We start from the raw sequence: 21,779 nt of genomic DNA on the forward strand, positions 1-21,779 counted from the left end.
AAATGCGAAAACGAATAAAATACTAAATGTGAACCACATATAACGCGATTGACTGCACAGTAGATCTCAAAATGAGTTTTATGTGCAGTGGTATTCAATAAAATGGTTTTCCCAAAATTTGTAAATTTTGGGAAATGTTTTTTTTCGGGAAGCGGTACATTTCCGAGAAATGGTATTCTGAGAAATAACGTACAACCGTTTAAATGCGTTCATGTGAATTGGTAATACAAGAACAGTGCATTTTATTCTCAATTTAACATTTCTGTACCGATTGTTATATAGTATAACAATGAAATTCCATCAATGAGTTTTAAATAGTAATGCAGCTTTGTGACGCTGATACATACCATACTCTTAGAATGGAACCCGAATTTCAAGAATTTTTTGAAAGGAATCGTCCATTATAAATGAGTAAAAGCAAGGAAGTCATTTACATCTCGAAGGCTGTGAAATACTATCAAGAATGTATACGATTGTTTAATAGAAATAGCCCTAAGTGCATCTACGTCACTTCGGCCATGTTCCTAACATTACCCATTGATCTTTACTGCAAACCCCTTCCATTACAGTAAAAATGATATTTATTCTATTACCGATACATATATGACGGTTTCTGCAAGCAATAGAATAATGAGCGACCAAGCAAAGAGTTTTAGTTTGCACTGTTTTCTATCCCCTAGTTTTTCGATACCGAACGCAAATAACCCGTTAAAGTTTTCTTCCAGGAAAGTTTTGCTAAACTACCATATTCGCTAATTGAAACTCGGTATTGTAAGGTCCGCATAAAAAAAAACAAAAATAATTCGTTGATCTATGTTGCCAAATCTTCACAAAAAGCTACGTCTCCAGTGACAGGCTGGTATGGTTCAAATGATAGAAAAACAATAAAAACTACTAAACTAAACATGTTCTATCGAACGTCAGGGGAAGAAACTGGGGTGTATCGGTTTAGTCGTGTCCGCTTTCAGCGTGTCAGTAATTGTTGGTTTATTTTCTGTTTAGTTGTTAGAGTTAAGTTGTTTAATATTAATTTGTACATGTTTCACATGTTGTTTCTTCTCACTTTCACACACACACACCACATACACAATTTGGGGGACAGAGTCGAATGTTTGTTTTTTCTTCATCATTTGAGTGATGAGTATGAGTGTATTATTAATGGGAAAGTGAGTTTTAGTTTGTCCAACGGACTTCGACTTGGTTTATACAGGTTTGCAGAGTTGCAGGTTCGACAAAGATGACTATTTTCAACTAGATGTTTGTTCTATCATTCAGGTGGGGATTCTGATTAAACGGACATTGCTTTCATTAGAATTTCTTCTTTTTTCGTATTTTCTTCACAGTTGGTATCTACAACCAACGAATATTTGTTTTGATTTTTACTGACAAATGGTAATATACTACACGCACTACAAACTGGTTTGTTTCTTGTTTTCTCGAAAAAAAAACTTGGTTTTGATTATTTAGAGACATGTAGTGTTTTTTTCTGTTCAAATTTGTTTGTTTGCTACTTCAATGGACCACAATGGTTTATATATTATCTGGTTTACCGCTCCAAAAAACAGGGTTTCCACTCCAGTTGCTATCGAACTGGTTTCGAATGTCAGAACCAGTACTTTCTGAGTAAATCACATCACAACTTGTTCTCTGAAAAATGTTGATATTTCCAAATTTGCCGTGCACTGACGATCATTCAAAGGTATGTCATTATAGTGGAAGTAGTGTTGTATGTTTTGTTGACCTGAAAAAATCACAAGCGCCGATTTTACTGTGGCTAAAGGATTGAACAGAATACTCCGCGACTGCTTAATTTGAAGAAAAATTCGCATACCCGGATAACTTCGCCTTGCTCTCTACTGAAAGCACTTAAGATAGACTAATTTTTTGTACCTGGCCTCACAGCTTCATCAGCGGACGAAGCACTCTGTTCGATCCTTTATATTCTGGCAGCAAGTTTTTTTTCTCGTTATTCATATTTCCACAAACATTTGACCACAACGTTCGTTATGCAGGTTTCTTTGCTGAAGTTTCCATACAAATATATTTGTTTTGTCAACAATTTCCAATTGGTTGTATTCCTAATAACTTACAAGTTACAAATTTGAAGTTTTCTTATTTATTGATTTTTCTTTCTATGTTTTTATATATACTTTATACTTTTACTGTTACAAGTAATTTTTAAAATTAAAAACTCTTCACTTGTTTTGATTACTAATTTACTTTGTTTCACATTCGCTTCTCCAGAAATATATTAAATTTGTTTCCATCTTTCCATATTGGTTGCGATTTTTGATTTTACGATGCTTCATTGTCACAGGTTTTCTTCTTAATAAGTTTTCTCTTTTTACTCTTTTTCTTTCGTTACGATTATTAACACAGTTTAAAATGATTAAATCAATTGTTACAACAACTCCTAAGGGTTGTATATATGCGCTTATGTGTGTAGTTTTGTTGTGTAAAGTAGACGTCTGACCATCGCACAACTGTCAGCGAATCTTTCTCCATCCATTCTTGTTCTAGAGTTAAGCATAATTATACAAAAGAAATTCTCTCACATCTCACTACTTTAAACTGCATTATATAAACAAATAGATAATATTTGAATGTTTACACAAAAAATAACATAGGATCTTGCTGGCTTTGTTTCACTGACTTCACTCCATCTCGCTCAATGCCAACCTTATTTGTCTTCAGTTACTTTCCTTATCTACTACCAGTCCTCGGACTCTCTAATTTTGAATTTATCTGGGCCTATAGCTAGCTAGGCTTTAGGTTTTTCGTTTCCGGTCTCTCACAAAATAGAGAGATGCTCAATTTTTGCCCGCTCACACACGCTACTAATGGAAGAGAAATTGTAAGATCGAATAATGTTACGCACGTGGGACACTGTCGCGGGGTTTCTGTGCGATCGGTTGCTTATATCTGCTGGTACTCAACGATTTGGGTTATTCTGTACAAAGTGTAAATGCAGTTTGATCGCAAAGCGTTCTCGATGACAAATTGTTTGTAATGTTTAGCATTTTTTGAGACAAAATGCTTGGTGTTTAACGGTTCATCCGGTATATTCTCTCAAATTCAATTTGCGATAGTTGCGCACTTATACTAAGTGAGTCATGAACAATCGACAGTTTTCTATTAAGTCCAAAAGGATGAAAAATTACAGAGGCCTGTTTAGAATGTCTGTGGAATTATAGAAGTATAATTCCTTTAAACCACTAAACGTAAGACTATCTGCAATCGAATCATTCGACTAATTTGACAGATAATCCGCGGGCAAACGGTACTAATTCGTCGTAACATACGAATATAATAACTACATTGATAGTCACAATGCAAACTCCCCAAAAATGACAAATTGATATTAAACATTCTGACATTGCCTGCAAATCTTCAAGACTGTCCTTACCGCCTTCATTTTACACTAAGGGAACGGTTCCTCTATTCATTCTATCTATTTGAACTTCTTAGTTATCGCAATGTTTGCGACTTCTGTTCAAGGCTGGACTATGAATATAGCAACTATAGTCAAAAGGAGATTTTTTGTTTAGACCGTTGCCCCGTCTATCCAATGTACACCGCTTAAACGACCATTGATATTAACCGATAGCAGAAAGAACAACATATTTCGTACCAAAATGCCCAACGTCAGCTTCCCTTTAAGCAGGGATATTGATAATTCTCCAATGTATTTATTTCATAATTTCCTAGCTATATAAAAATGGAAACGAATGCTTGATGCAGTACAAACATCTTCTTATATTGTGCAATTAGTTCTGCCGTTACGTTGCCTATCCGAGCGAAACAAACTTTCTGTGAGTTGATGTTCGTGCCTACCCTTTTCTTAAAAAAAATATAAGAAAACAATTCATTCGAGAGGAGTTTAAAAAACTTTATAAGTTTAACTTAACCTCTAAGAAGACGCAGAAGAATCAGAAGAAGTAGATGGATTGTAGGTCTAGTTTGATTGCTGCGTACTGGCGAACGCCGGATACTTAAGTGTCGTCTGCAGCGTATCATTATGCTCCTCCAGAGAGTTGTTTGCATAATGTAGCACCAACGATTTCAGCGAATCGTAGATGTTATACGGTTCCGCGAAACCGTACCCCTGTTCCGTACGTTGCACGATGCAATGATTGACTGTGTCATTGCAGGTGATAGACAATGCATACTGTCCACCGCTTCTGGATCGTATTAGGAAAGTTCCAGTTGGTTTACCATTCAGCCACTGTTCCGCATCCTGTCGGTTGAACGTTGGTCGCAGCCAACTGTTTTCATCGTTGTGTGGCTGCTCGTGGCTACTTTGGTTTACCGAATAGTAGCCATCGGTTAACATCTGTTTGATTTGGCTGTCACTGACACCCTGATATTTCATTTCTTCCATGTAGCGATCCTTCACCCGGTTGAGCGTGATAATTTCCGGATTGAGTTTGTTAATCTCACGCTCAAGCGTCCAAATTCGAGTCTTTTCCTTATCCATGTCGGCCTGCAGTTGATTTTTGCACTGGTTCAATTCTTGCATCCGATCTACGATTAGTTGATGGTTAGTGCTTAGACCTTGCTTCTCGTGGGGCTGCGCTTCCTTCTCAAACTTGGCCTGAATTGCTAGTTGCTCATTAAATAACTTTTCCGCTTCTGCAAACGCTTCTTGTGCCTGCTTTTTCAAATCAACCTGATTCTTCGCCGTGGTGTATTCCTCAGTTAACCGTGCACGTTCGTGCAACTTATCATTCAATTGCTGTACCACATCGATAAACTTCTGTGCTAATCGCGGTGCATCGTCTCCCGCACTCGAGATAAAATTATCATCTTCGAGTCGAGAGATCGGATAACTCAGCATGATGTCCAAGATTGTATTGTAATTCTTTAGCGACACATTCCGATAGGTATTAATGAGATCTACCACACTTTTATGGGTGCAGTCTCTTGTGAACCCGTACATTCCCATATTGTGATAGATTTTGATCACACGATCTGCACCGTCTTTTCTCAGCGTAAGCGTGTACTCACCGCCGCCGCTGGTGGCGTCCCGCACCAAAAACGAACCGTCCTGCGCATCCGTCATTTTCTCCTTCGCTTCGTCCCGTGTGATCTTACCCCAGTACCATTCAGCTTCGCGGAGATCCGTAGGCGTGTTTGCATCACATACCGCTCGCACCAGTGACACTGATCGCCGGTCATCGCTGGGTACCGTGGTGCTATTACTGCTGGGAGCAGTACTCATACTTGGGCCGGAACTTGTGCTACCACTATTGGTATTACTATATACTCCCCCGATGAGGGGCGTTGGTATCACAGCTGCCGGTGATGTGATTGCTGGTTTCTTTAAACTATTCATCCCGGAAGACGGGCTTGCTGATTGCTGTTGTTGTTGTTGTAGTACGGCTGCACTCCGAGAGATTTTCCGTGGAGGCACTGCTGGAGCGGATAGAAATTCTGGTAGTTTTTCATTCCAGTCCAATTTGTAAAGGAGCAGTTCCATTATTCGCAAGTGATTTTCCGTGTTGTACACGATTTGACTGAAATGGAATTGAAAAAAAAAACGAAAAAAGAGGTTAGCGAGCGATCAATTGTAATGTAAAATGCTCAAAAAGGAAGTAATTTTGTTTTGCGATTTTAAAGGCAAAGCAACAATGGTTAATGTTAAAATTTATTCATTATGCATGAAAAAATCGGTCACGTAGATCCACACATACGAGCGTTCCAAGAGTAGCGGGACCACCACGGACACGATAAGGATAACTGTTGACAAAATTGTCTGAAACACAAATTCAATAAGATTATTATACTGAGACTTGTTCGAAGACTTGTGGTTTATCGAGTAACCACAGTGGTTACTCGATAAACCAAAACAACAAAAATAGAAAAAAGTTTGAATTTCGCAAAATGGCTGCATAAAAACCCAACAAATGCTTTTAAGCAGACTTTGCTCACTTTCCTTTAAAATAATGAGAGAACAAAAATTTTAAATCAGTTTTTCGTGGTTCATCGACTGGACACACATATAATGCATTTTCAGAAAAAATCAAGTCCGCAAATACGCGAATGGAACGCATGGCTGTTTAAAACAGAAGTTCAACGTGGTCACCGAGAATGCGCGACACGATTCTAGAGGTTCAATACTGACAATTAAGCGAAAAAAAGCAGCGACCGAAAATAAAAGTTGGAAGAACGGAACATATTAGTATATAAAAATCGGAAATTAACTTCAAGCGTAAAACTCGAACAGAGATCCTTAGCATAAGAATCGCTTCACCCGTAAAACTAGGTAAGGATGCGAACTTCCAGCATTAAAAACCGGTTAAAAATAAATAACTCGTTCACAGGTGCATCCGTATATCGTGATGTTCAAGATTAAAAGCCGACTAAAAAAACCTACTTTGTAAGAATCGGATATATTTTATTCCGGTGTTTATACTGAAGGTTCTTTTTATCCGACTCTTACAAAGGAAAGTCCCAGTCCGATTTTTATATTAGTTGTTTATATCCCGTTTTTATATATTTGAAGTGGGTTTTACGAACCATAGTCAGTCCTTGAGACTTTTATTTTCGATCGCTCAAATATGACTGGCAAGATCTGTTAAAATCGGTCCATTAGTTGGTAATTTAAAACTGGATCCACATTTACACCGATTAAATCTGGTTATTAAAATGCAGACGAAAATTGTTCACCGACGAAATCCAACTTAATCGGTTGATTAATCTGTCGACCGACTGGCAAATTTCGCAACTGTCAAATTTTCTATGGGGAATATTCCGATTATATCACGCTTATATGAATGGAGAGTACCCAGAGTGGGTAATTTGGTATAAAAACATTTCGAATATTTTCATCTTAAGACCTTTCCGTCAGTGAATTGTTGCTCTTCAAGCTTCAAGCGTTTCAATAATTCAAAATATTTGCTTATTATTCTTTTTTGTATCATGAGCTGTTCTTTCTAATTGAATATAATGAAAAAAAAACACTATTCAGTAAGCCCAACTACAGTACCCTTTGAAAATCCAAGGCGGCACAAAGCGTCTGAGGATCCAACGGGCAGGTGATCCGTAGTCGTAAACGCAAATTTATTTTACTTGCGAGCGCTATTTGGTATGCAAATTCAAAGAACTGCTCATGTCTTAAAGAAGGAATCAATCCTTGTTTCTGGCAAATATAGATCTGTATATTCGCCAGAAACATAAGGGTTGATTCCTTCTTTCAGTCATGAGCTGTTCTTTAAATTTGTATACCAAATGGCCCTCGCAAGTAAACTGGTGATATACTCGTTTGCCCGTTTTACCAAAAATTAGGGGTTGACTCCTTCTTTTAAACATGAGCAGCTGTTTTAATCTGCATGTTTAATAAGTTCGCTAGCAAAGTGTTGATTTACTCGTTTGCCCGATTTACTTAAACAGAAGGGTTGATTCTTCTTTCAAATATGAGCAGTTATTTGAAACTATACAGCGCAAATTCGTTAGTTGGGTCACGACAGCGCTCCAACTAGCGAATCGTATCCGTTAATTGGGGCAACTGACAGCTGACAAAAATTACCCAAGGGAAACGCTGATTTTTTTGTTTTCTTTCAATCAAAAACAAACAGAAATATTTTACGGCTCCCAAAAGTTGGCTGTTTCCTTCCAGTTTAAAGTTGTTTTTTGTGACAAAGTATGTCATTAGTGTTCTTTTTGCCATCAATTATTTTTTGATAAATTCCTTCACATAAAACAGGAAATGGATATACCGTCGGAAAAAAGCCGATAAAGCACAAACATACTACGTTGCCACTAGCTAAAAATCATTGGATAATGTGATTGAATACATTTGATATGACCTTCAAAAGTTAGTAAACTAACCTCTCTGCGACACAAACTAATTGATGCTGAATGGAAGAAGCGAAATATTTAAAACATTCATTTCACTAAAAACATTCCGGAATATGAATTCAAAGAATAAAATTCCATTGAATTTCAATGTATGCTTTTTTCCTAGATCGCCACAGAAATCAACCAATAAGCCCCTTGAAATCAATGACATTCAAACGTCAATCAGTTTTTGACTTTCAGTTTTGACATAAGAGTGTCTTTTAGTTGGGGTATGCCCCAACTAGCGAGCACCCAACTAACGAACAGGCCAACTAGCGAACCCCAACTAACGAACTTGCGCTGTATACCAATTAACCCTTGGTATCGTCGTATAACTGAGACCAAGGATCCGAAGCGGGATCCGCCGGGTTCCGATGGTGCGTCGGCGGCCCCTCGCGAGCAAACCTGTGATCCACTCGTTTGCCCGGATTACTCAAACATAAAGGGCGAACACGAAATTATTGCGACACCGAAAATGTCATGCCAATTTTCTTATGTTTAAAATCAAACCAAAATTTTAGGGTAGTTTTATACATATATTTACTTCAAAAATCAAAAGAAAAGTTAATCGATGGAGCCTTGAGTGTAAAATTGAACGCATTTTCGCTTGATGCCCTCCATCAAAGTCTTTACAGTGTCATCCGGTACCAGTTTCTCAGTTTTTTTCCATTTTCTTAACATGTCCTTCTCGTCTTTGGCTGTCTCCTTGCTCTTCCGAAGTTTCCGCTTCATCATTGCCCAGTACTGCTCCACCGGGCGCAGCTCCGGACAGTTTGGCGGATTCATGTCCTTTGGAACAAAATGGACAGAATTGGCCTCATACCACTCCAGGACACTTTTAGAATAGTGGTATGATGCCAAATCTGACCAAAATAGCGGAGCTTCGTCGTGCTGCTGCAAGAACGGCAAAAGGCGCTATTCGAGGCACTCAGATTTGTAGATCTCGCCATTTACTGTGCCCTTTGTCACGAAAGGCTCACTCCTCAGTCCGCAAGAGCAGATGGCCTGCCAAATGAGCTATTTGGAGGCGAACTTCGACATTTTCTTCTTCTTAAATTTGTCGTCCACATAGAACTTGCTCTTGCCGGTGAAAAATTCCAACCCCGGAATTTGCTTAAAATCGGCTTTTATATACGTTTCGTCGTCCATCATACAGCAGCCATATTTTGCCAGCATCTTCTCGTAGAGCTTCCGTGCCCGAGTTTTAGCCGTCGATTGTTGCCGCTCATCGCGGTTTGGGAAGTTCTGTACCTTGTATGTATGTAGTCCAGCTCTCTTCATTGCATTCTGGACGTAGCTCTGCGACATGCCGATCTTTTTAGCCAAATCACGGCTTGAGACGTTGGGATTTGCTTTAATCATCCGCTTCACCTTTCCCTCCGTCTTTTTGTTCTCCGGTCCCGGTTTTCTTCCAGCTCCTTTGCCGTTGTCCAACGTTTTCCTTGTTAGAAACTAGTTATGTTGAATTGTTCTCGGCCGGATTTTTTCTGTGGAGATTTTTAAATCTCGTGACGCTTCTCGCCGTTAAGTTTACACTTAATGAAAACTATCACTTTTATGTAGACTCATTTTCCGCCACGGGCTCCGGGGCTCCAATTAAAATACACAGGGACCTAAAACCCCATGACATGTTTCCCGAACTGTGAACTAGTCTTAAGAGTGGTAAAGGAAGCAATAAAAAAGTTTCCTTTGGATCTAGAAATCTGAAAACTCAATGTAGATGGCACTCGGAGCTCACATAGTCTCGGTTCACAATGTCATACAATGATGAACAACGACGAACCATAGCAATTTGAATGGAGGACTAGGCACACGACAATGAACCAAGTTGATTCTCAGAAAGCATCCCCTGCACCCAAGCGCGAGAAACATTGGATAGTGGACAAGCAGGATTACGACAAAAGATTTTTGTTGATACTTTCGAGTTAAATTGAAAAGTGCAACTATCAGAAATGTCGACATAAGGAATATAACGTGGTATTATTTAACGAATACAATTTAAGTCTTTTAGCTGAACCATAAAAGTTTAAAGGGTTTCAACAAAGTTAAGGATTTCTTGTAGCTGGATTATCAAGGTGTACAATTGTGTTTTTAAGACAGACGTACGCTCCAGTGAAATTAATGAAAACAAAATTTGGATATAATACTAGAACACGACTTTCCGACAAAGATATAACCTTGAATGTATCGAAATCCAGCATTGAAATAACCGACAACTCTATTGTAACGATAGACAGTATGAAATAAGGCGATGTATTCTGTAACAGCAAAGATTCAGTACAAAGATCCGGTGTGCAAAGACACTGTACTATCATCATAAAATTCCATGCTTCTTGGTTAAGATATTGGCAATATTGGTTTCTACGACAGAGCAATAGCATCATTCCTTACTACATGCTACGTTACGCAAGAAAGCCATCTCGGCTCAGTATCATTTCTTCTCTATTTTAATGACGACAATATCAAATTACAAGGACCCCGCCTTTTTCCGCCGACGACATGAAGATTTTTCGACGAATACTGAATGCAACCGACGCCGAATTTCTTCAGTGTGAACTGGACAGCTTTAGTTCGTGGTGTAATGTAATCGTCACGTTATCCGATCCAGTTCAAGTAGTCATGCCGGATTTGGCACTAACGTTCAAATCACATATTAAAACATAGTAACATAGTAACAATCACATATTTATATGTACATTATGGGTAATGCATCAAGAACGCTGGGGTTCATTTTCCAGGTAGCAAAAGACTTTAGGAACGTGTACTCTCTCAAATCGCTTTATTGTGCGGTTATGGTTCGCTCAATACTAGAAAATTGTTTTATTTTTTGAAATTCGTACTATGTTCCATGACGGTGTTGACAAAATCGAGGTTGTAAAACGCCGCTTCATACGCTTTATTATGAGACGTCTCCTATGGCAAATCGAATTTAAACTGTCGGATAAGTACAACTGTTTTTAGTTAATACGTCTCAACATTCTCATCATACGGAGGGACTGCTCTTGAACCCACGCACGCCTTCAAGTCCGCATTCGATCTATAGGCAATAACTCCTGTGACTACCGTTCAAGAAAACCAATAACGGTCGCTAAAGCGCTATTATCGGATTTCAGTCTTTACTCAATAACAAAAAAATGAAAAAAATGTTTCGCTAACGCTTTCGACTTCCATTTGTCGAGGAATTAAAGCTATGTTTTTATACCACTAAACAAATATTCTAAGCATGTGCGAGAAAAAGAGGCAAAACCTTGGGCAAAACATAATTTTATATTAGAATAATTTTCTTCTACGGTAACGAATAAATGGGCAGTCTTCGGCAATGTTGATCCTGATATCTTGAACTACATATCGGAGGATTTTGGTATACGCAAGATACTGGCATATTTAATTGAATGTATTGTTTCCGTTGCCCATTTTTCATATGTTTTCACATACAAACTTGAAAATTCTCCTGAGGCATATGGTTTGTGAATTGAGGCTTTACGATTGAGTGGTGTTCCGTGGTTTTGCGTATTTTAAGCGATAATGATTCGATAAAAATATCAACCACACATGCTTTTATAGCCATATTCAAGGGTAAACTAATGTATATACTTACACGATTTTCTCCCAAGGAGGACGCATCAGAATATGGCACCACACTTGTATCAGTATCGTCGGTTGCTCCTTCAACCCCCGCTGGTACTGCATTCGACAGATTCGTATCAGATGCATCATGATATACTTGAGCGTCAGTTTGTGATAAACGGGCAGGTCTTGAATGTGCAACCGCAGCTGCTCAACTGCTACGGCGTCGCTGGTAATCTCTGTTAAGGAAAAGCCAACCATGAAAATTCAAATATCAATTATTAAAACGGCCTAACAGAGGGCTTACTTGAGGTTTCGACAAATTTGTCGTAGAACATAACCGGAATAATTGGATCCGGCAGCTCGCGTAGAAACTTCTTCAATACCGTAGCCACGCACTCTGGCGAGTAGCCGCTGAGATCGGTATTGATTAGATTCTCGTTGAGCGAGTCGCGCAGTTTGTTCACCTCATCGTAATTGGGCGGCGTCGTTCGATACAGTTTGTACAGATCTAGATTCATGTTGCACATCGCTTTCTGCTCGATTTCATTGCAGAGTATTATGACGGTCTGCGGTGCCGGCAGTTCGGCTACGTTAAACTGCTGACACAGTCCCAAACCAAAGACTTCTTGGCACCAAGTAGCCACGATTGGTTTCCCTTTACCAGCGTCGGCTGCACAAGGCTTAAGTCCCGTCGCCGAACACTGTCGATGGACAATGAGATTACAAAGTTTACATAGCAATCCCTGATGTATCAGTCCACGCAAGTACTGCTGACACTTATCACATTTAACCTGCTTCGAAAACGAATGGTCCACCAGATCATGCGAGTGTTTATCGAGCAGGGTGTCGCCATCCTCACCGGGAACATTGCTGCTGCCACCGCTGGTGGTCCACAGCGTGCCGGTACACTGGATTGACTTTTCCGCGCTCGTCAGCAAATCCTTTATGGACGCCAGGATTGTTTGCTGATGGAATTCATTTTTAATACCCATTTGCTAGGAAAGAAAAAAAAACAAAACAATGGAAATCAATCAGCATTTGTTATTGGTGAGGCATTAACACGCATGAAACTCACTCCTAATTTATCACGGTCCAAATTCGATAAATCACAGCCTTTTATATCTTTCGCTTTGAACACGTCAGCGTAGGTGTAGAAGTTGTTAGCAGCCATCCATTCCAATACGTTCGCTGACGTCCATTCGTTAATTGACTACGGAAGCGGGAGAAATAATGAATTAAAAATGAAACACTCGCCCGATCGGGACGCAGTAAATACCTTGTCGGTGCTATAGGTGGTCGGCATCGTCGGATAAACGTCAAGATTTCTTTGGCACATTTCGTTGGCGGCATGCGATAAGCATTGGTTGTGGAAACACGACCAGCATTCTGTTGACCAAAAGAAAACAAAGGCATGATAGATTAGTTCGATCCGTAGCACCCGGTTTTGTGCGGTTAGCTAGAAGTTTTAAAGTAAAGTATCCTTACTTTTACACTGTCGTCCTTGTATTCCGAAGCCGTAGATGTAGTCGCGACCTGTATTTGCCGCCGCCGCCAGCAAAAAATAACCGACAGCAAATCGAGAGAAAAGAGAAAGCACCAGGTCAGTGATTATCGACTCTGCTCATATTGCCCCTTATGTTTTGTTGGGAATACTTACAAAGTAAACAGATAATAGGAGTTACAAAATAAACAGGTACGGTCGTGTGACATTTGTTAATGTTTTTATTACTAAATTCATCCATTTTATTAACTATAATGATAATTGATAATGAATTGGTATTATTTTTCAAATATAAGAGGCAATATTTTGAGATACAATTCGATTTATAGTGAAATGTTTGGTTTTGGTGCAAAGGGTTAGCTTGCTTTTTGATTGCTTTCTTCCATTTTTTTTGTTTTGAACACAAAATGGTCGGTGTTAGGTCAAAGCGGACTAAATCGCGAAATTTTAAAAAGTTAGATAATGAATTTCTTTTGCTATATTCGACTTTTGCAGGTTTTGGAAAATGTTGCCATAAACAAGAATTACGGTATACATTCACTTCAAATTGTAATGTAAAGTATGCTGCATTTCAAGCGCATTTTTCTCGAAATCAATACAATGTCACTTAGTCCGGTCTGGTTGAACACCGACCAAACGATGTTTTCTTGGATGAAAGTAATCAATATCGACACACAGGCCAGATACCTATTTATTGTGGGGATGATAATGAAACGAGGAAAAACCTAGGATACAAATGTATTAATCTTATATTTAGCATAATTTGATGGAAATTTCAAGTCCAATATTTATTTATTAGAGTATAGACATACAGCGGTATTAGCGGGTATCATTGAATATTGCACATTGAAATATCTAATGCAGAAAAAATAACTAAATCTTTCAATTAATGTAACTCATCCAAAACAGCACGATTTTTTGGGTTTCAGAAAAACTATACTGTTATGATATAAACAGTGATAACGGATAATGACCGATTAAAAAATGCTCATTGAAATCATTATATATAAGACCATATGCACCATCTTGTGTTTGATTATATGGGAATATTCTGTACAGGTGAGTACAGATGCCAAGCATTTGGAAGTAGATATGCCAAATCCTTTGAAACTTCATTAAGTGTGATGGTTTGCACTGCAGACGATTAGGGAAAAATGAGGTAAAACGCACCCTGGAGCAAAAGGCACCCCTTGCTTATATCGAAAGCCACTAAAAATTAAACATACCCTGTCAAAGTTTGATACCCGTATATCAATGGAAATAAGGATTTTCAGCTCATATAAATGCAATTTTATCATTAAATCAGTGCATTCCAGTACTATTTTAATCGTTGTTTGCTATTCTGTCGCACTATATATGAAAAATCTACTAAATAATTTACTTTTCGCTATATTCAGAACTTTCCTCCATCGGGGCCTCTTCTTTGATATTGCTGATTTTTTAATCGAAAACAGAAATATCGTTCTGAAAATCTGGTAATTGCATAACCTAAGGCGATTGAATGGCACCCTTTTGTGAAATCCCGACAGAAAACAAAATTACTTCCTTGTTCACCATTGTTGCAGTGCATTATGCCCCGTTGTTGTGAAGCATTTTACTCCCGCACAGGTGCGTTTTGCCCCGCTTATTTTTCAGAGTAATTGAGTTTGAAAAATTAAATATTTTTAATGTTTTTAAATATTTTACAAAGCAATTACAGAGGAAAATGGATTTACCAATAATTAAATTCTACCAATAAAAGTTCTATAGCTATGTTATAATCATATTTCCTTAGGGGATGCGTTTAACTCCGTCTTCCCCTATGTTATCTTCTTTTTGCATAAGAATATACAGCATTTATTTGAACAAAATAAGTGCCAAATTCTTCGAACTAAGAAAATATTTAAAATGGGAAAGTTAAAGGCTGGGAAAACGGTATTATCTACAATATGAGACCTTACTAAATGGCCATTCAACTCTGTGGCGCAACCGTCTGTCTCGGAGTGGGCAGCTGAAAGAGAAATACGATGCGTCGATAGCCCTGATAAGACGACACACCCCATAGCACCGACTATCGAATCATCATTTTACAACCCTTTAAAATGCAATCGAAAATTTACAGTGGGTTAGAATCTTTTTCTTTGGTCTTTCAAAATACATTATAATTACCATTATTTTTCTCTTTATCATATCGTATGATAATATGTATAATCTGTCGTTATTCGCTTAACTGTCCACCTCTTTGGGATTACCTATATACATGATACAATTATTATGCGTAGAATAGGATTGAAGCTGTCGTGGGCAAATTTATACGATATGGCTTACGTCAATTGCCTTGGAATGATCCATTGATCCTGCCACCATATGAAAACCGTTGCAGGCCTCTTAGGATTACATACTTTGCAAAAACGTAGACGCGCTTCGAAGGCCATTTTCATATCTAAGCTTATGTTGGTTGATTACGATGTACCCGATCTCCTTGGACAAATAAACCCCTACGCCCCAACCCGAGTTCTTCGCCCTAGAACATTGCTACACATCAAAATGCGTAACAATAACTACGCTACCAATAGTCCGATTTTTGCGATGGTTCGTTGCTTCAATAAGTTCAATAAGAGCACTTCGACTTCAATACTAATTCATCACAATTTCGTCACCGTTTTCTGTTACGTTAGGTTAATTATTTTTAGTTTAGTTCATTAACACTTATTGTCAGATGAACAAATCTTTAAATACAAATGCTACTATGTTAAACCGGCTTATAGATTGAAGACTGTACTGCCCATAATCGGAAGTCAGTCCCAATGTAGATAGGGAATCCCATAGAACATGGGGCTGACTTGCGATTATGGGCAGTGTAGCGTATCAACCAAATTCATCTTATTATATGCTGAGTACATAAGGGAGAGTGAGGACACTTGATCCTTGTGGATATTTTTTTCCCTGGCCATATCTCATAAAAAGTTGCTATATTTTTTCATAAAAAGTTCCCTGGCCATATACACAACAAGTTATCACAATATAACAAGAAAATGAAATATTTGGTCGTTCATGATTTTTAAAAAACAAATTTAATGTATTACGTTTGGTTTGGAAAAGTTGCATAATATTTTAGAAAATCCATCTTGAAGATCTTTCTACAAATTTTTTGAACGGTTGTATAAAATCGTCGAACTAATTTTATATGAATATTTTCAAGTACGATTACTTTCTAGGGACTTTTGTCTAGAAAAACACGCTTTTCGAATAAAAAGTTTCACAACATATACAAAAAAATTAAATTTTGTTCACTTCATACAACAGGTATCTTTGATCCCTGTAACACTGGGTATTCTTCATCCCTACCATTAGCTCTATCAAACAATTTCGAAATGTATAGAAATAGAAAAACATCATTTTCATGAAGCACCTGGCACTATTAATTCACCAAAAATCTTTTTTCCTTGAACAAATTATGGTATAAGTTATTGAAGGTTGGAAAAGTCAGTTAAACAGCACTGATTTACCGCAAATACTTATCTTGACTTTCTACTGTGGTTAAAGTTTGTCGTGCATCTAAAAGGTAGTCTTAATAATTAATTTGTCAGGATAGGTGATTAGCTGAACTTTCGTGTCTATTAATCATAGTTTGCTTTGTTTCTTTAGCCCTAGTAGGCGGGGATCAAGTTACCACACGTATTTACAAAAACCTCGTTTTTACATTTCGAATTGACTACAAAATGCCGAATTTTGCAATTAAAATTTTTATTTCATTGAAAAGTTATGAGAGAAAATCAAAAGAGGGATCGAGCGTACCCACTCTCCCCTACTGTTTCAAAAAAGTAAGTCTTCCCATGTCAGATTCTTCCAGTGACCATTATGGTAAAGCAAAACGCTGCTATTACCATACACATTATCTAAAAATTATCATCATTTAATATAAATTTTTATCGGATTTTGTTTCGTACGATTTCCTCTGATTTTTTAATGATAGTTGCCATCACACACTATGCTGTTATCAAAGTTACAAATATTTAATTTCATTGAATGAAAATTGTTCATATTCAGCCGCACTCCTTTTTTAATATTCAGTGAAGCAGCTGAAAACGTCAAGCGATCAAACCGCCCATTCATCCATGCAGATTTTCATTCGTATCTGATTGTTACACGAAGCGACCGTGCAGTATCGAATCAAAGTAGGCCCTGGCACAATGTAAGCGATGATGATTGTTGTTTTTATTAGGTTCTTTACTGACACAGTTAACACTTTTCTTGACAGTTCGCTTGTACTGTTTACATGGACTTAGAAAAATTTGTGGACGACTAGATTCGCTCAAAGCAAATCGTAAAGAATTTTTCTAAGTCCATGTAAACAGTACAAGCGAACTGTCAAAAATGAACACTCAGTTCATTTGTGACGTCACTGTAAAGTATTCAATATACTTTGCCGACATTTGAAAACATTTGCCTAGATAATCAGTAAAATGAATATTATTGTACGATATTCAACTGAATGACTAACATGGATTTTTGAATAAATATTTTTCCTATTGAATACTTTACGCTGACGTCACAAATGAACTGAGTGTTCATCTTTGACAGTTCGCTTGTACTGTTTATATGGACTTAGAAAAATTCTTTACGATTTTCTTCGAGCGAATCTAGTCGTCTACAAATTTTTTTAAGTCCATGTAAACAGTACAAGCGAACTGTCAAGAAAAGTGAGGTTAACTGTGCCAGTAAAGAACCTAATTCACCACTAGTCGCATTAGGTTCATTTTCAGCCGTCAAAAAAGAGTTTCGATTATTTTTAACTCTGGCTGTTATAGGCACTTTGACTATTTCAAAATCTTGAAAAAATTTGAAGGTAAGCGCTCATACCAATGACGATAAAAATTTATTTAATTTTCTTATAAAAGACAAAAATATAATGGTTGGTCCATGTGAATATTTCCAATACCCCCACCCCCGCTCCCCATGAGCGAACGTGGACTTTAAAGTGACCCCTACCCTCCCCTAAATTATTCACGTGGTATATGGATGGCCTTCATGTTGAAACCCCATTGAATACTTTACGATGACGTCACAAATGAACTGAGTGTTCATTTTTGACAGTTCGCTTGTACTGTTTACATGGACTTAGAAAAATTCTTTACGATTTGCTTCGAGCGAATCTAGTCGTTCACAAATTTTTCTAAGTACATGTAAACAGTACATGTAAACAGTACAAGCGAACTGTCAACAAAAGTGAGGTTAAGTGTGTCAGTAAAGAACCTAATAAGGAGAAAAAAAACATTGCTGCCAAATAGTTATCATAATTCACAAAACTTTTTTAAGCTTGAATATTATTTCAATATTCCAAAAAAAACCTTAACCACATTCGCACAATATGCTAATGTTCATACACATGTTTTTACACCCATCGATGTGAGAATTTTAAAGACATTCTTTCTTCAAAATACAAATGATATCAAAAACATCAAGTTCACGTCAAATTTATCATGGGTATGCTTCCAAATTTAACATGAGTATGATTTATAACATTTATCACTATCTAATATAAACCTGAAGAATATTCAAACAATACCAATTCAGAAGTGTGCATCCTTGCATACGGAATGCTTTTGTTTCCATCATTTCTCAACCCCCCAGTATCTGGCCTGAACTGAAAATCGACTCAAGCAAGCATTAGTGTAAATAGTAATAAGAGGTTTTACAGTACCCAAATCCGCACCGGCGTTCCCTTCGACGTCATCCATGACAACCCAAGGGGTAGTCCAGGAAGGGGTCAGATTCACCTGACTATTGCTGTTTTTGGTGGATTTGGTGAGCTCGAGATTTGCCATCCTATACTCGAACGCAGTGTTTCGATCGAGTTCGGTGTAAGTGCCGATGTTACCACCCTCACTGGTGCTATTGATATTACCACTGGTTCGCTCCATACTAGTGCTTGGATCATGAGTAGTACAGTATTCATATTCTTCATCGTTGTGATCGATTTTAATACCGTCGATAAAAACATGCCTGGTAACAGGCGACTGTTCGGAGAAAGTGGCATCGCAACGTACTAACCTATGCACTGGGAAACGAGACAAATATTTTCATTAGACATCATTGTATGTATTGGATCCGTTCGAAGGTATACGTACACTGCACTAATCCTTTTTGTTTGGTGTGCACATTTACCGCCTCGTACCAATTGTCACGGGTCGACGTTTTCGACACCACGAGGATGTCGTCCTTCTGGTAGCTAAGCTCGTCGGCATTGGCAGCAGTATAACTGCCAGTCGGTCGGTAGCACCTAGTATTCGACTGCATTATATGACAAACTCAATGTAATACCACTGCCGGTTCGTATTACTAGTTCACTACCGTCACCATTAGCTGCAGTTGGTGTGGTGGGTACATGAACCGCACATAGACAAACACGAACAAGTATTTCTTTTGCTTCGACGGTTCAGTCCAACTAATCTACTGTTAGCTACAGTGATCAGTATCGTTACTTCTTCCCCAGAATGGGTGTTACGTGTGATTTGTGAACCTGCTTCATACACTTGATGTTAGTATATTCTTTTGAACAATAAATGTTTTGTAGAGCATTGCTAAACAAACTATATTTTCGTAGGTTTGCCAGGTTTTGTTCGTTCCACTCCTCGCTTCTAACTGCAAGCTTGCTCTGTCACTCTTTCTGCCTCTTGGTGATACTTGATAACACGGTGTGCGCTTTGATGCTTCGATCGGTCATTTGTAAGTGCTAAAAGGCACAGTCGTTACCTTTTGTTTTTGGAGCTGTAAAATAAAACAATACATAACTTATATTAACATTTGACGTAAATGTTGCAATGAGCTTAATCGAATGGTATAATCATTACGCACAATAAAAGATACAATACATGAGTTTACGACGTACGCTCACGAAGAATTTTCCCGTACCAGGTCAGAGAAATCAGTTTGGTATGAAATCAAACTTAAATACATATTCTATTCGCTACAAAAGTCCATAATACTGGCTCTAATTTCACAAGGTCTAAAAATCAGCTGTACCCTGATTGTCAAAGACATAGATTAATCGACAAACAATCATTGGATGGCACGTTGTTTGTTTCGATTCTAAGAAGAACATGATTGTTTTATAAAGTGTAGAATATTCGTATTAGATCTACGCAATAATTCGACTTCACCGCCTCTCTTTTCCATTTAAACCAACGCTTTTTGCTAACATCGGTAAATCTTGGATACTGGGCTTCGATTATTACAGCAGGATTTATGGCGGTAAAACATGATGATGAGTTATGTTTTACCATAGACCATGCGGTAGACTTGGGTGCAACGCCCAACTCCTACTTAGCAGAAGACAAAGAATTCTTCACATTTCCTTTCGATCATGTCCATATGAGCCTGCCTAGTCCTAGTTTTCCGTTTTATGTTTATAACTGATTCGCTCTAGAATACCTATCCGTCTTTCAATTTCATTGCTTTCGTTTCTCTTAGTCACAAATTTGCCGAAAATAGCCAACAAAATCGATACAATGATAGCTTTATACACTTTATCGAAAAATTTAAGTCGTTCAGGTAGAGTAAAAACAAAAAGGGCCAATATGGCTACCCTGAGGTACTCCAGAGCTAGCAGGGAACGGAGAGGTCGTGCCGTCTCCAATTTTCACAGCCATTTCACGTCCAGAAAGGTAAGCCAATTCAGTAATGAGCCATAAAATCCAAGCCTGTTAAGTTTCAAATCTACAATCTGATGGTTAATCTTGTCAAAGGCTGCGGTAAAATCAGTTTATACGGCATCTTATTGTAGTCGTGCTTGCAGGGAATTGATGATGAAAGATGTGTAGAATATTAAGTTAGTAGAAGTTCATCTTTTAGGCATGAAGCCATGTTGAGTCTCTGCTATATAATCAGAGCAGTTATGGGTGATACAATCCGGCACGATCTTTTCAAACAGCTTAGATACTGCACATAATGAAGCTATCCCGCAATAGTTCGAAACAACGAATCTAGAAAATTGGCTTCCTTTAATCAGCACTAAATGGAACTTGTGACGAACAAACGGATTCATTATAGAAGGTATGTATTTTCCCAAATAGTATTTTGGCCATAAACTAATTACCTATGGCTTTGGAGAACGTTTCGATCTACCCCTTCGTCCTAGGTAAGCTTTCGTAAGCTTTGATGTACTCCCCCTCCCCCTACATAAGATCCAACTAAGATTATTATAATTATCAAATCATATTGTTAATTCATTAAAAATGAGATAACGAAAACGATAAGTACAGTCGACTATAAGCATTAAAAGTTAATTCATGACGATAATTAACTGTAATCTTCTGTACTACCTATAATCGCAAGTCAGTCCCATGTAGATAGGGAATCCCATAGAACATTAAACTGACTGGCGACTATGGGCAGTGTAGCAACTTCATTTGTATCCCAATCTCGCACAGTACTAATATCAGAATGTTGGGCGATATTCTGCTAAGCCAAGTTTCGGCTTCACTGTGTCTTATCGGCATAAACAGAACTTCTGCTCGGACGGGACATCATGTTTGACCAGTCGTTCGATTGAAACACAAAGTGTGTTTTAGTTTTAGAGATTTAGCATCAAGCCGGCGCTAATCTATTCCGACAAAAAGTTAGTTGTCGGTTTCTGATGAAACGAAGTCGAAACGCACCCATGACTAATAAGTTAGGATTTGTGACCTTAATTTGCAGACTGGTTCTACAAAAAAAAAATTCACCCGTGAGAAATTTTGATGTTTACACAATTTTCCTCCTTAAGATAAAATATAGCATAGTGCAATTAAATTAGTTGATATGCAGGCAACACTTCTCTTCAACTTCGAAATATTAACTATGTATTGCCAATTGTGCCAGTCGTAAAACATGTGGCGCACTGTATACT

General features: G+C 37.9%; 1 protein-coding gene across 6 annotated transcripts in view; it reads right to left on the minus strand.

The window, feature by feature from the left end:
• Positions 1-3,645: 3,645 nt before the first annotated feature.
• LOC131694261 (uncharacterized) overlaps positions 3,646-21,779 on the minus strand; it is a 63,070-nt gene continuing 44,936 nt past the window's right edge. For 4 of the 6 annotated variants that reach the window (XM_058982820.1, XM_058982822.1, XM_058982824.1 and 1 more), the window contains exons 2-10: positions 19,021-19,660; positions 18,594-18,950; positions 13,067-13,159; positions 12,895-12,942; positions 12,686-12,795; positions 12,485-12,619; positions 11,714-12,404; positions 11,438-11,645; positions 3,646-5,516 (exon numbers count right to left, since the gene is read on the minus strand). In XM_058982820.1, coding sequence (XP_058838803.1) covers positions 3,956-5,516; positions 11,438-11,645; positions 11,714-12,404; positions 12,485-12,619; positions 12,686-12,795; positions 12,895-12,942; positions 13,067-13,159; positions 18,594-18,950; positions 19,021-19,189 — 3,372 coding nt within the window. In that variant the 5' untranslated portion in view covers positions 19,190-19,660 and the 3' untranslated portion in view covers positions 3,646-3,955. The remainder of the gene's footprint in view (positions 5,517-11,437; positions 11,646-11,713; positions 12,405-12,484; positions 12,620-12,685; positions 12,796-12,894; positions 12,943-13,066; positions 13,160-18,593; positions 18,951-19,020; positions 19,661-21,779) is intronic. The other 2 variants (XM_058982826.1, XM_058982825.1) reach the window with 2 other exon arrangements.

This window comes from Topomyia yanbarensis, chromosome 3 (genome assembly GCF_030247195.1).
Source record: "Topomyia yanbarensis strain Yona2022 chromosome 3, ASM3024719v1, whole genome shotgun sequence".
Lineage (NCBI taxonomy): Eukaryota > Metazoa > Arthropoda > Insecta > Diptera > Culicidae > Topomyia > Topomyia yanbarensis.